This window comes from Phyllobates terribilis, unplaced genomic scaffold, assembly GCF_046119375.1.
Source record: "Phyllobates terribilis strain yellow unplaced genomic scaffold, ASM4611937v1 Scaffold_3__8_contigs__length_932513732, whole genome shotgun sequence".
Taxonomy (NCBI): domain Eukaryota; kingdom Metazoa; phylum Chordata; class Amphibia; order Anura; family Dendrobatidae; genus Phyllobates; species Phyllobates terribilis.
The window spans coordinates 547,813,953-547,829,258 of record NW_027362763.1 but is presented as its reverse complement, the minus strand read 5'-3'; the positions used below and the strand labels follow the sequence as shown (position 1 = coordinate 547,829,258).

At 41.7% G+C, this 15,306-nt stretch overlaps 1 protein-coding gene across 5 annotated transcripts in view; it reads right to left on the bottom strand.

Moving 5' to 3' along the window:
- Positions 1-15,306, bottom strand: part of SYTL3 (synaptotagmin like 3) — a 250,595-nt gene that overhangs the window by 125,295 nt on the left and 109,994 nt on the right. For all 5 annotated transcript variants that reach the window (XM_073671356.1, XM_073671357.1, XM_073671358.1 and 2 more), the window contains one exon: positions 2,845-3,069. In XM_073671356.1, coding sequence (XP_073527457.1) covers positions 2,845-2,954 — 110 coding nt within the window. In that variant the 5' untranslated portion in view covers positions 2,955-3,069. The remainder of the gene's footprint in view (positions 1-2,844; positions 3,070-15,306) is intronic.

Here is a 15,306-nt window from a genome sequence, read left to right as displayed (position 1 = left end):
ACAGAGAAAGATGAACAAAAACAATTAAAAACATTTAAAAAGCAACACATGCTATCTTGATTTCAATCCAACATGTGAATCCATAATAGGAGAAAACACCCCTCCTCCAAATACTACAGACCATAAAGTAAAGATGATAAACCTCAGGGTATAATAAAGGCAAGTTCCTTCCCCTGATGAAGCCACACTAGAGGTGGCGATACGCGTGGGTTTTCCAACTCCTCCATACCTATTGACCTCATCCATCTTCAGGTACTCTCCCTGGCCACATTTTGTCTATGTTTCCACCATGTTCATGTGACCTGGTTTATGGCTAGCTACAGGAATTTTTTCCTTTATTTATATTATGGGTAGTTTTTACTCTATTTAACTTGCCTTTATTATACCCTGAGGTTTATCATCTTTACTTTATCGTCTGTGGTATTTGGAGGAGGGGTGTTTTTTCCTATTGTGGATTCACCTGTTGGATTGAAATCAAGATAGCATGTGTTGCTTTTTAAATGTTTTTAATTGTTTTTGTTCATCTTTCTCTGTTTAATAAAATTATTTGACTGTATTTTGTGGTGATCCCAGTTTCTTTTGCACACCTCTTTGTCTTCCATTGTTCAGTTCCCAGAGCACAAGTCCACACACCCAGCCAGGACCCCCATATTGATGTAACGCGCTGGGGTGTAAGAGACAAGTACCTTGCCCACGGCTGCTGCCCCACGCCAAATTTTCAGGTATTTGTGTATTTTGCCCTTGTCTTTGTTTTTTTTTTCTGTCCAATGGCCTTATGTGAACATGCATTTACACTTTGCATGCACATCAATTTACGTTTCAGTTCAGACTCCCAGGTTTTTTCTTTGTAGTTCAATGTGCTTTAGTGCATACAAGGGTGTGGCCGCCCTCTGTTTGAGCTGAAAGGTTCATTCTGCCTCAGGCCTATGCTTCTACTAGGGTTTCAGTCTCTCTGCCCTTATCCATATGGATGTCACTTGACAAATGGCAAGGTTTCTAATATTAAATATTAGAGTTAGGACTGTCCCGTAAGGGTTGCCGTGACGTGGCGGGATGGCTTTTACATTATTTTGATCAAAATTTATGTTAACTAAATACCCTTTATTATTTATTATTATTTTTATGCACTGTGCAATTTATTCATATACTTTCAGGTATTTGTGTATTTTGCCCTTGTCTTTGTTTTTTTTTCTGTCCAATGGCCTTATGTGAACATGCATTTACACTTTGCATGCACATCAATTTACGTTTCAGTTCAGACTCCCAGGTTTTTCTTTGTAGTTCAATGTGCTTTAGTGCATACAAGGGTGTGGCCGCCCTCTCTTTGAGCTGAAAGGTTCATTCTGCCTCAGGCCTATGCTTCTACTAGGGTTTCAGTCTCTCTGCCCATATCCATATGGATGTCACTTGACAAATGGTAAGGTTTTTAATATTAAATATTAGAGTTAGGACTGTCCCGTAAGGGTTGCCGTGACGTGGCGGGATGGCTTTTACATTATTTTGATCAAAATTTATGTTAACTAAATACCCTTTATTATTTATTATTATTTTTATGCACTGTGCAATTTATTCATATACTTTCAGGTATTTGTGTATTTTGCCCTTGTCTTTGTTTTTTTTTTACATGAACATAGCCTAATACTTAGTAATTGGATTTGTTAATGACATATATTTGAGAAAAATCTTATTATTTCATTTACTGCATTTTTTAATGTTTTTCTTATAACCAGTAGGTCCTCTTTAATCTCATTCACTTTAATAAAATGCAATACCAGACACAACCAAGCACTCAGATATTTATGGCACCCTTTACCTATTTACGACACCTATTTAAGGCAGTTCCATAGAGATTAAAAAGAGACCCCTGCTCTAGTCAAATGGGAGTTCTGCAGGATCCCATTTTCAAGATTGCTGGGGGTCACAGCTGTCTGACCCCCTTTATCCTACATATAAAGGATAAAATTTATGTGTTGTGTTGTGATATTTAATGTCATTTTAAGGATATAAATTTAGATTAGGTTTGCAAACAAATTTTAGATCAATAAATATTTGATGCATTGAACTCAAATATTTCAACTATTTAAAAAAAGTTTACATATAATAATTGTCCCATCTAACAAGCAAATTAGCTACAGCTGAAATTATAGCTATAATGACAAGTTAAAAAGCAGATTATGATTGAAAATAGTTGCATCACACAATAAATTGCTACATTTAAGCCACTTTAATAAATCTAGTGATTGAACCAGATTTACTGTTTATGCTTAATGGTTTATCAAGTAGTGATGGGAGCAATACACAAAAGTATGACCTAATTCCTACATTTAGCATTAATATGTAGAAGTTATAGAATTTGGGAACAACAAAATAACTGATTTCCTCAATGTATCATTTTGTTAATTTAAAGTGAAGAATGTGCCATTCTCCTGATTATCATTTTACATATAAAAATTTGTATTAGCAACATTAGGTCACAACATTTTTAGTCTGAAGTTACTGTATATAGTAGCTCCTGCTTTCATACTTGTTAGAAAAGCATATCTGCTCAGGTTTTGAAATTTCCAATGGCCATATTTGCTGATTAAGTGATCACCAAGACTAGTCACCCTTAACCAATGCCTACAGCTCTTGCAAAATTATAATCCCTCACATGAATCTATGCTATTTCGGATTGCATTAGATGGCAGACACAACTGTTTAATAATACTTCACAATAGCTGTGCTTCTTCACAATTTTTGAAAAGTTAATAATTAAGGAGTTTAGGAAAATAACTAATGTACCTTTACTCTTTGACTACTACACCACATGGACATTAGACATCAGAATAGAAGCATTCACTGTACCTTATTCTTTCTTCCTCTGCTTTCTGAAGAGTCTGGTCTCGATATAGGACTTCCAGAACCCTTTCTCTCTCAAGCTCCTTGAGATAGCTCAGATTGAAATCAATAGCCATCTTCTCGGAAGCCCTGTGTTTTCTCCTCTTGCCACCGATCACCAGTACTGCAGGACTTCTTGCTTGGACTGACTTCTCGTATAATGGTTCATTAACTTTGTATAGGGGAGCATATCTGTTCGGTAGACCGAGATACAAAACGACTTCATTACAGGCAAGATAAATTAATCTAACAACTCTGTCACATGGGATGACACTGGAGTGGTCTACAGCATTATCTATGTTTGTACTTGTCTTATCTTTAAATAATATGAGCTGAAGCAGGTGTTTTCAGCCAAAAACCAAGCATACTCTGTAATCAAAAAGAGAATATGATGAGCTTTTCCGAGAGGAGAAGAAAGCACAGTAGTTTCATATTGTTAACTTGAATGTATTTCTGGTCTTAAATTGAGCTACATAATGCAGCTGTGGGGAACATAACCACTTATTTCTGATAATATGCCAAGAATATAATGAGATAATGTGTAGCAACTAAGTGGAGCCATTCACTAGACACAGCTTGCAGGCCAACTGAAAAGGATTTGCTTTCAACAGTCTGCACCATAAAAGTGAGAAGTCAGTCCCCTCTGCAGAACTGACTGTGCAGATCCAAGACTGTTCAGAATATAGTGTTACTGATTCTACTATACAAAACAAGCAAATATATGGTTTTGCATTGTATATAAAACAACATGCAATATAATATTTGTTTGAATGCGAAATGATAAGGTTTTCATCAATTCATCCAATCAAGATCGCTTCAGAATTCTTTTCACATAGAACTTTTTTGATCTTAAAGAGGACCTGTCACTTGACTCTGATTTCTTGATATTAACAGTGACCACCACAATAGAACACCCATCCTAAATTTGGAAAATTTTATACAGTACCAAGGCCCAATTTTGTGCAATGGGTTATGGAATCATATGCTGAACCTTAACTCTATCATGAACTTTAATATGATGTATATTGTTAAATAGTACCTGCCATGCTCCTAAAATGCACTCAAATTTCTTGCAAAAGTCCCTGAGCTCCCCTGATTCTGCTGCTTATTTCCATTTTGAACTGCATCGCTCCATTCCTGTGATATTCTGGTTTAATGCTTTAGGAGCACAGTATGTCTTCTCTAAGTGACAGAGAAATCACAATCACAGCCGAGCTATGATTGACAATGTCTGGGCGAAAGGGTTGAACATGCACATCCCCAAAGAAGACTCTGAAGACTCTGAAAAAACACCCTGTGGAACTGCAAGCATAAATTTCACATAGTGCGCTCTCTAGCTACGTGTGGTTGTACCCTGAGGAAAAAATTAATCTACTTCAAAACGCGTCGATAATAAAACCGCATTTAATACAGTTCTGTGTATGCTGGACCTATTCATCAGTTCATCAGCAGCGCGGAAATCCATGTTTTTCCATATTTGCGAGGATGGGTATACTGTTGTAGTAGTCAATGTTGTTATCGAGAAATCAGTAGAGAGACATGCTCCTAATAAGTATTATCTTAATATAACTTTCCCCCATGTGAGGGACCCCACATGAAAGCATCCCTGTTGACCAGCAGCAAGTGCTAAAGGAGTTGCTCCAAAATTGAATTTTATTAATTGCCCTCAGTGACTGAGTGAATTAACACGTAATTTAATGTTCACAATATAGAGCAACCAGCACCATACAAAGCTATCATACCACTTAGTGGAGTTACGGTACTAAAGTCAGCTGAACGGCTTCTCAGGCAACAGGTGCAGCACCACCGACTGTGAAGTCCTCAAAGTGTACAGGTGCAGAGATGACAGGTGTGGCACTCCGTGTCTGATAAAAAATTATCCTTTATTTAAGTAATTTTAAAACATGGATGCAGGGGAAGTGGGTCAACATATGGCCCTTGTTTTAAAATTACTGAAGCAAAGAAGAATTTTCTATCAGACAAGGAGTGCCACTCCTTTCATCCCAGCACCTGTACAACACGTCATTTAACCATGTTGTACTATTCGGGTATATTTGACCCGAAAAAAAAGTTTGTAAAGCTGCAGATGATTTACAGATCCTCATAATAAATAGTCATTAGACAAGTTTGTTTATGTATAGGTGTTGTTATTATGAGTGTTTTGTTTTTCATTTTAACTCTCTGTATGAAAAATGTATTGCTACATATGTACTGTTAGATCTCCTGCCATATTTTCAGTCACATAAACTATTTATAGTATTATTGTGGATTATTTATTGCATCTACTATTGTTTATCAATTTCTCCAGTTCCTGCAGGTTCGTGCGCTTGATACATTTGCAAGTTACTGTACATAGATGGGCTTTGAGTACAGGTCTGTTTCGCTGTAATATATAAGCTCCTATTGTTACTACACTGGTTAGTGTTTTCTGTGATTTTATTATTATTATTATTATTATTGTTGTTTATTAACATAGTGCTCTTTTATTCCACAATGCTGATTTAATTCCGTGAAAGTAGTGACTGTCCATTATTTGAATGGTTAGATAAAAATGTGGCGAAGATGTCCACTGAGTGAAGTTGAATTGTAAAAGCTTGCCAATGCCTCAGATTCTGAAGATGATGTCCAACTGGAGAAAGTGTCCGAAGATGAGGACCACATAATTGGCGGGGAAAGTGATTATGAGAATTCTGAAGTTGAATCTGATGAGGCACTTGCCCTCTGCTAAGATCAAATAATTCTCTAATAACTAGCCGCAGTTAGAGAAGTTTGGAATAAACGGATAGAGATTCTTCCAAAATTATACAATACTGGTGAAAATGTCACTGTGGATGAAAACTTGTGGCATTCCGAGGTAGGTGCCCGTTTAAGCAATATATACCGAGTAAGCCAACAAAGTACGGCATCAAGATATGGACACTTTGTGATAGCAGCAGTTCATACTCTCTAAACGCTCAGGTATACACAGGAAAAAAGCCTGGAGAAAAACCCGAAAAGAATCAGGGTATGCGAGTCGTTTCAGATTTGACATATGGACTAAGAGGACAAAATGTGCTAACTTTTTTACATCGCACCAACTGGGGAAGTTGTTGCTAAAACAAAAACTTACAATGCTGGGCACTGTAATAAAAAGTAAGCCTAAACTGCTGCAAGGTATCGTTGGTAAAAAAAAGATGTTCATAGTTCAACATTTTACTTTACTGGAGACACAAGAGTGGTGTCTTCCTTTCCCAAAAAAACCCATAAAGGTCATTCTGATGAGCACGATGCAACTTTATATACAATTGGGCATTGTCAATTTGGCATAACATTTTCAAACATTAATAGCAACCTATTCTCACTAACTTTTACTTGTAGGACTCCTGTAAGAAATAAACCATTAAAACAATCAGCATCTCTTCATCTGGAGCTTTTAGTTCGTCTTCAACCAGTTCCCTCTCACTAGTTTCAAACAGTTTCACCATTCTTTGTTTCTACAAAGTCTTTCAATTAAAGTTTAAGCAAAGAGACTATTCACTCAAGTAACATCTTCCGTACGGCACCTCAGTGGTGAATACAACTCAGGTTGGCTTACCTGGTCCATAGGCAGTGATACCTGTTTCAAATTGACCGTCCTTGGCACTTTACTCGGTTCACCAAGTGTATCATAACTCAGCATCACTGGCCTTCTCACTTCTCCTGCTGGGTTGTTCCTCAGATACCACGGATTCTTCAGTCACAGGAGTTTCTTCCCCCGCATTAAATTCCAGTACTTCCTCCGATGCCCTTGGAACTGCCTTCGTAAGTTTCTGTTCTTCAGTCCATTTCCGCATGGTCTGGTAATTCCTCTACACCTAAGTTTCGATCGATCTCTTTGACGACCAGTTTTGATCGTCAGATCTGAATTGGACTCCATCTGTATTCCTTGGTACAAACTCTGGAGCTTCGGGGCTTAGTTAATTTTCATGAGGATGGTACATTCTGCTTCTTGCCAGTTTGAGAAGTACAACAGTCTGATCTTCTTCATCTGAACTCTTAAGGTCACTATCCACCTCTGAAGCTTCAATCTGTAGTAGTCAGCGTTGATCTATTTCTGGGAAGTTTTGTTGTGGTGGGAGGTAAACACAGGGTAGGAGTAAATTCCGATGGACTATTCCTGCTTTCTTGTCTCCTGTTTCAAGTCTGATTTCATAAACTGGACTGTCATTGGCCTTCCTCTTTATGACCACATACACCTTGTCTTCCCAGTACGAACTAAGTTTTCCTGTACCACCTTATTCACATACATTGTTGACTAGCACCCGACTTCCCGGTGTCAATTCCATTCCATAACATTTTCGATCATACTATTCCTTGCTCTTGCTTTGCCCTTCCGTGACCACTTTGGACACTATGTTGTATGCCTCTGTCATCTGTCCTTTCCATTATCGAACATACTCAGGATACGTCTTGTAAGTTCCTGACACTGGAGTATTGAACATTAAGTCAATTGGCAGTCTTGGCGATCGTCCATACAATAGGAAGAATGGTGAATAACCCGTTGCCTCACTCTTCGTACAATTGTAGGCATGCACACTTTTAACAGAGAACTCTTACAATCTTTCTTCTCGTCAGCTGTCAAAGTGCGCAACATTGACAGTAACGTTGGGTTGAAGCGTTCCACTTGTCCATTGCCTTTGGGGTGATAGGGTGTTGTGTGGGATCTCTGAATTCTACAATATTTCCTTAACTTGGCAAAGAGCTGGTTCTCAAATTCTCTTCTGTGACCGTGGTGTAACCTCGTAGGGAACCCAAACTTCAGAGCAAAATCACTGAAGATCTTCTCTGCTGCTGTTTTACCAGATTTATTCATGGTAGCATATACTTGAGCAAATCGAGTAAAATGGTCCATCACCACCAAAATGTATTCGTAACCAGTCTTACATGTCTCGAGATGCAGAAAGTCTTTTGAGACCATCTCAAATGGGCAAGTATGAGGGGCATTCATTAAAGATTTCCTTCCTGTGGACTGAGAGCAATGAAACGTGGCACAGTTATTAGTCATTCTCTACATAGGTGCCACCTAGGGACACACACTTCTCCCATCTCTTTAAGCAACTGTAAACACCTCGCTTGTAGAAGTCGACAGGTTGCTCCAAAAGCCATGTTGTGACTTCGGAAATTAGAGTCTCAGCATTTGGAAAATGCTTGCCCTTCAAAAATAACTTCGTTTTTGGAAAGAGGTGGAAGTCTGATGGTGAGAGGTTGGATGAATAAGGGGGATACGGTAGAATTTCAAAGCCACAGGAGAATGCTTCTATTTGGGCAACATGTGAGTTGTGAACTGGTGCATAGTCTTACAGAAGGCGTACACCTTTGGTGAGCATGCCATGTCTCTGGGTTTTGATGGCCTCCCACAATTTCTGCAGCAGTGAAGCATAGTATGCCCCAAAGATCATGTTACCCTTTGCTAGGAAATACATCAAAACTACTCTGTGCTGGTCCCAAAATACTGTGAGCATGATCTTGCCTGCCGAGGGTTGGACACGTGCCTTCGTTGGAGGCGGTGAGTCATGATGCTTTCGTTGCATTGACTGGACTTTAGTCTCAGGATCATAGTGATGGACCCAGTTTTCATCCTGTGTGATCAGTCTGTCGAAAAAAGTCATCCTGGTTTCCATGGCACAACGTCAATAGAGCCTGAGAGCATTCAAAGGTGTGAGCAGCCGGGGAACCTAGCGAGCGAATACCTTATGCATGTGAAGATGGTCTTGGATGATATTTTCCACGGACCCCACACTAATTTTGGGCTAGGTGGCGAATGGTTATGTGGCGATTTTCCAAAATGGCGACCTCCACTTGCTGGATGGTGTGTTCATCAATAGCAGAGTGGGTTCGCCCTGGAATTGGAGCTGTTGGCACTGAAGTCCAACCACATTTCAATTGACGATGCCAGTTTTTGACTACATCATATGATGGGGAATCATCACCATAAACCTCTTTCATCTCATTGAATGTCTCCTTTGGTGTGTGGCCTTTCAAGTAAAGGAACTGGATAACTGCTCTGTATTCCACTGGGTCCATTATCAAACCTCACACCACTTCAGCACCTGTAAAATCAAGACCTTTCAGTTCTGAGTTGCAAATTGGCACGTAACCTATAGAGACATATCATTACAAGTGAAGTTTCAGCATCCTGTGATAAATAGAAGTTGGTAAGAGGAAATCTTTAATGAACGCCGTAGTTTGGATATTGCCCATAGGTGCTCGGGTTCATGTGCTAGGACGTTTATCTTTCAGACACCCACACTCTCTGGTCACGTACCTCTCAATATCTCTCTGCATGTATGGCCAGAAGAAACGTTCATGAACCAGGTTCGTTGTCCATTCTACTCCGAGGTGTTCCATATTTTCATGGAGTTCTTTGAAGACGAGCCTACGTAATACTCCGGGTAGTACCAACTGTTGGTTTTGTCCTCTTTTACGATACAGGATACCATCTACGCTGAGATAGACCTTCGCCTGTTCTTTGCATAAGACAGCTACTGCTGGTGACTCAGTAACTCTCTCCCGTTTCCTTGGAAACCGATTTTTGTCCACACAAGGTAGTATTCTGCCAATTATTTGGTCTTCCCTTTGTGCTCTACGGATCGTTTCTTTCGATAGTTTTTGAATGGACAGGGGGTGGTCTTGTCCCTTCGCTTTTATGGTAGTTTCCACCGTCAATGGACACCACAACGTTGTGCCATCCTCTTGTTGAACTTGTACTGCTTGGGTGGTGCTCATAATAGCTTCCAGACTGACTTCTTCAGAGCACATGAACTCCACAGGCGCTAACGGCATTCTCAACAATCCATCAGCATCTGCATTGCATTTTCCTGGCCTGTACTTGATACTGAAATTGAAGTCAGCTAGCTCAGCTATCCATCTCTGACCCGTAGCATTCAGTTTGGCCTAGTGAGGACATAGGTCAGAGAGTTGTTGTCAGTGTACACCTCAAACTCTTTGCTGTAATAGAGATAATCTCTAAATTGTTCACAGATAGCCCATTTCAATTCCAGGAACTCCAATTTTCCGGAATGTAGATGGTAATTCTTCTCTGCGTCTGTCAACGTTCTTGAACCATAACCGATGACTCTCAATTTCCCATCTTGATGCTGATACAGGGCAGCTCACATTCCCACTAGAGAAGAGTCACAATGAAGGACAAATTGTAGGTTGAAGTCGGCATTAGTGTTGAGCCACCCCCGTAGTGTTCGGGTTCGGTTCGGTTCGTCGAACACCGGGATGTTCGAGGAACTGTTCGTCGAACTGTTCGTCGAACACCTTAGAACACCGTCGAACACCGTTAAAACCAATGGCAGGCAAACAAAAACACATAGAAACACATAGAAAACACCTTCAAAGGTGTCCAAAAGCTGACAAACTGCTCAGAAGACGCTTTCTTTAAAATAGCCGGCTGGCAATTCAGCAGCGGCATATACCAGTACCCGACAATTTAGACAAGAAGGAATAGAGCCTCACACATAGATTAGATAGATAGAAACATGTCAGTCACATATATATGAAGTACAGTGACAGTGTTGCTTACTGTACTTGTCATTTAGTGTAAAGGATTTATTAAAAAATATAATAGTGTTTTCATGCACTGTCTCTTTATAAAAGCCGGCCGGCAATTCAGCAGCGGTACCCGACAATTTATAACAGAAAGAATAGAGCTTCACACATAGATTAGATAGATAGAAACATGTCAGTCACATATATATGAAGTACAGTGACAGTGTTGCTTACTGTACTTGTCATTTAGTGTAAAGGATTTATTAAAAAAAATAATAGTGTTTTCATGCACCGTCTCTTTAAAAAAGCCGGCCGGCAATTCAGCATCTGTACCCAACAATTTATAACAGACAGAATAGAGCTTCACACATAGATTAGATAGATAGAAACATGTCAGTCACATATATATGAAGTACAGTGACAGTGTTGGTTACTGTACTTGTCATTTAGTATTAAAATAAAGGATTTATTATTAAAAAAAATTGGCGTGGGGTTCCCCTTAATTTTAGTCTCTAGCGGAGGTTAAGCAGACAGCTGGGGCAGATGTTTGAAGCCTGGGAAGGGGGTAATACCCACGGAGCTTCCCAGGCTACTAATATGAGCCCCCAGCTGAATACATAGCCTTTACTAGCTATTAAAATGGGGGACCCCCCCAAAAAAATGACGTGGGGTCCCCCCTAATTTAATAGCTAGCAAAGGCTAGGCAGACAGCTGGGGGCTGATATTAATAGCCCAGGAAGGGAGCCATGAATATTGGCCCCCTCCCAGGCTAGAAACACCAGCCGTCAGCCGCCCCAGAAATGGCGCATTCATAGGATGCGCCAATTCTGGCACTTAGTCTCGCTCTTCCACGCTGCCCTGTAGCGGTGGCAGGGGGTAATAGGGCTGGGGTTGATGTCAGCTTATAATGTCAGCTGACATCAAGCCCAGGTTAGTAATGGAGAGGCGTCTATAAGACACCCCCATTACTAACCCCATAGTCAAAGTTAAAAGAAAACACAAACACCCAGAATAAAGTCCTTTAATTGAAATAAAGACACAATCCTTTATTGTTCTAAATTAAACCATACTTACCATCACGCCCATTCCAGCTGAAGCCAACGATCTCCTGCAATAAAAGAAAAATAATAAAGCAACATCATCCTTACCTTTCCATGGTTCCCACGACAGCTTCAGCTCTGCTACATCGAGATGACAGGCTGGACCGCAGCAGAACGCTGCCATCCAGCCTGTCATCCCGCAGACACTGAGAAGCGCAGGCATGCTTGCGCTCTGCAGTGTCTGGCTGTGACGGCATAAAGATGAGACGAGTTCATGTCCAATGAACTCGGCGCACCTCATGCACGTCACTGACAGCGTGGGAAAATTCTCACGCTGAAGCGCTGAGTGCAGGAGAATTCTCCCACGCTGTCAGTGACGTGCATAAGGTGAGCTCATGTCCAATGAACTCAGCTCACCTCCTGCACGTCACTGACAGCGTGGGAGAATTCTCCTGCACTCAGCGCTTCAGCGTGAGAATTCTCCCACGCTGAAGCGCTGAGTGCAGGAGAATTTTCCCACGATGTCAGTGACGTGCATGAGGTGAGCCGAGTTCATTGGACATTAACTCGGCTCATCTGGATGCCCTCACAGAGAGACACTGTGGAGCGCAAGCAAGCCTGCGCTTCTCAGTGTCTGCGGGATGACAGGCTGGATGGCAGCGTTCTGCTGCGGTCCAGCCTGTCATCTCGATGTAGCAGAGCTGAAGCTGTCATGGGAACCATGGAAAGGTAAGAATGATGTTGCTTTATTATTTTCTTTTATTTCAGGAGATCGTTGGCTTCAGCTGGAATGGGCGTGACGGTAAGTATGGTTTAATTTAGAACAATAAAGAATTGTGTGTTTATTTCAATTAAAGGACTTTTTTCTGGGTGTTGTGTTTTTTTTAAATACTTTACTAGAAATTCATGGTGGTCATGTCTAATATTGGCGTGACCCCATGAATTTTGGGCTTAGGGCCAGCTGATAATGCCAAGCTGACCCTAACCCCTTTATTACCCAGTGAGCCACCGCATCAGGGCCCTGGATGAGTTGGGTACAGCGCCAGAAGATGGCGCTTCTATGAACGCGCCATTTTCCGGGGTGGCTGCGGACTGCAATTTGCAGCGGGGGTGGCCCAGAAAGCTTGGGCCTCCCTGCGCTGCGGATTCCAGCCCCCAGCTGCATAGTTGTACCTGGCTGGACACAAAAACAGGGCGAAGCCCCAGGTCAATTTTCTTTAAATTATTTCATGAAATAATTAAGAAAAAAAGGGCTTCCCTATATTGTTGTGTCCGGCCAGGTACAAATAGGCAGCTGGTGGTTGGGGGCAGCCCGTTCCTGCCTGCTGCACCTGACTGGACACAAATATAGTGCGAAGCCCCACGTCAATTTTTTTTTAATTATTTCATGAATTTCCTGAAATAATTAAAAAAAATTGAAGTGGGGCTTCGCACTATATTTGTGTCCAGCCAGGTACAGCAGGCAGGAACGGGCTGCCCCCAACCACCAGCTGACTATTTGTACCTGGCCGGACACAACAATATAGGGAAGGCCTTTTTTTCTTAATTATTTCATGAATTTCATGAAATAATTAAAAAAAAAATACGTGGGGCTTCGCCCTATTTTTGTGTCCAGCCAGGTACAACTAGGCAGCTGGGGGCTGGAATCTGCAGCGCAGGGAGGCCCAAGCTTTCTGGGCCCCCCCCCCGCTGCAAATTGCAGTCTGCAGCCACCCCAGAAAATGGCGCGTTCATAGAAGCGCCATCTTCTGGCGCTGTACCCAACTCATCCAGGGCCCTGGTGCGGTGGCTCACTGGGTAATAAAGGGGTTAGGGCCAGCTTGGTATTATCAGCTGGCCCCAAGCCCAAAATTCATGGGGTCACGCCAGTATTAGACATGACCGCCATGAATTTCTAGTAAAGTATTTAAAAAAAACACAACACCCAGAATAAAGTCCTTTAATTGAAATAAACACACAATTCTTTATTGTTCTAAATTAAACCATACTTACCATCACGCCCATTCCAGCTGAAGCCAACGATCTCCTGCAATAAAAGAAAAATAATAAACCAACCTCATCCTTACCTTTCCATGGTTCCCACGACAGCTTCAGCTCTGCTACATCGAGATGACAGGCTGGACCGCAGCAGAACGCTGCCATCCAGCCTGTCATGCCGCAGACACTGAGAAGAGCAGGCATGCTTGCGCTCCTCAGTGTCTCGCTGTGACGGCATCCAGATGAGCCGAGTTCATGTCCAATGAACTCGGCTCACCTCATGCACGTCACTGACAGCGTGGGAAAATTCTCACGCTGAAGTGCTGAGTGCAGGAGAATTCTCCCACGCTGTCAGTGACGTGCATGAGGTGAGCTCATGTCCAATGAACTCAGCTCACCTCATGCACCTCACTGACAGCGTGGGAAAATTCTCCTGCACTCAGCGCTTCAGCGTGAGAATTCTCCCACGCTGTAAGTGACGTACATGAGGTGAGCCGAGTTCATTGGACATGACCTCGGCTCATCTTTATGCCGTCACAGAGAGACAATGTGGAGCGCAAGCATGCCTGCTCTTCTCAGTGTCTGCGGGATGACAGGCTGGATGGCGGCGTTCTGCTGCGGTCCAGCCTGTCATCTCGATGTAGCAGAGCTGAAGCTGTCGTGGGAACCATGGAAAGGTAAGGATGAGGTTGCTTTATTATTTTACTTTTATTGCAGGAGATCGTTGGCTTCAGCTGGAATGGGCGTGATGGTAAGTATTGTTTAATTTAGAACAATAAAGAATTGTGTCTTTATTTCAATTAAAGGACTTTATTCTGGGTGTTTGTGTTTTTTTTAACTTTGACTATGGGGTTAGTAATGGGGGTGTCTTATAGACGCCTCTCCATTACTAACCTGGGCTTGATGTCAGCTGGCATTATAAGCTGACATCAACCCCAGCCCTATTACCCCCTGCCACCGCTACAGGGCAGCGTGGAAGAGCGAGGCTAAGTGCCAGAATTGGCGCATCCTATGAATGCGCCATTTCTGGGGCGGCTGACGGCTGGTGTTTCTAGCCTGGGAGGGGGCCAATATTCATGGCTCCCTTCCTGGGCTATTAATATCAGCCCCCAGCTGTCTGCCTAGCCTTTGCTAGCTATTAAATTAGGTGGGACCCCACGTCATTTTTTTGGGGGGGTCCCCCATTTTAATAGCTAGTAAAGGCTATGTATTCAGCTGGGGGCTGATATTAGTAGCCTGGGAAGCTCCGTGGGTATTACCCCCTTCCCAGGCTTCAAACATCTGCCCCAGCTGTCTGCTTAACCTCCGCTAGAGCCTAAAATTAAGGGGAACCCTACGCCAATTTTTTTAATAATAAATCCTTTATTTTAACACTAAATGACAAGTACAGTAACCAACACTATCACTGTACTTCATATATATGTGACTTACATGTTTCTATCTATCTAATCTATGTGTGAAGCTCTATTCTGTCTGTTATAAATTGTCGGGTACAGATGCTGAATTGCCGGCCGGCTTTCTTAAAGAGACGGTGCATGAAAACACTATTATTTTTTTTAATAAATCCTTTACACTAAATGACAAGTACAGTAAGCAACACTGTCACTGTACTTCATATATATGTGACTGACATGTTTCTATCTATCTAATCTATGTGTGATGCTCTATCTTTCTGTTATAAATTATCGGGTACCGCTGCTGAATTGCCGGCCGGCTTTTTTAAAGAGACGGTGCATGAAAACACTATTATTTTTTTTGATAAATCCTTTACGCTAAATGACAAGTACAGTAAGCAACACTGTCACTGTACTTCGTATATATGTGGCTGACATGTTTATATCTATCTAATCTATGTGTGAAGCTCTATTCTTTCGGTTCTAAATTGTCGGGTACCGGT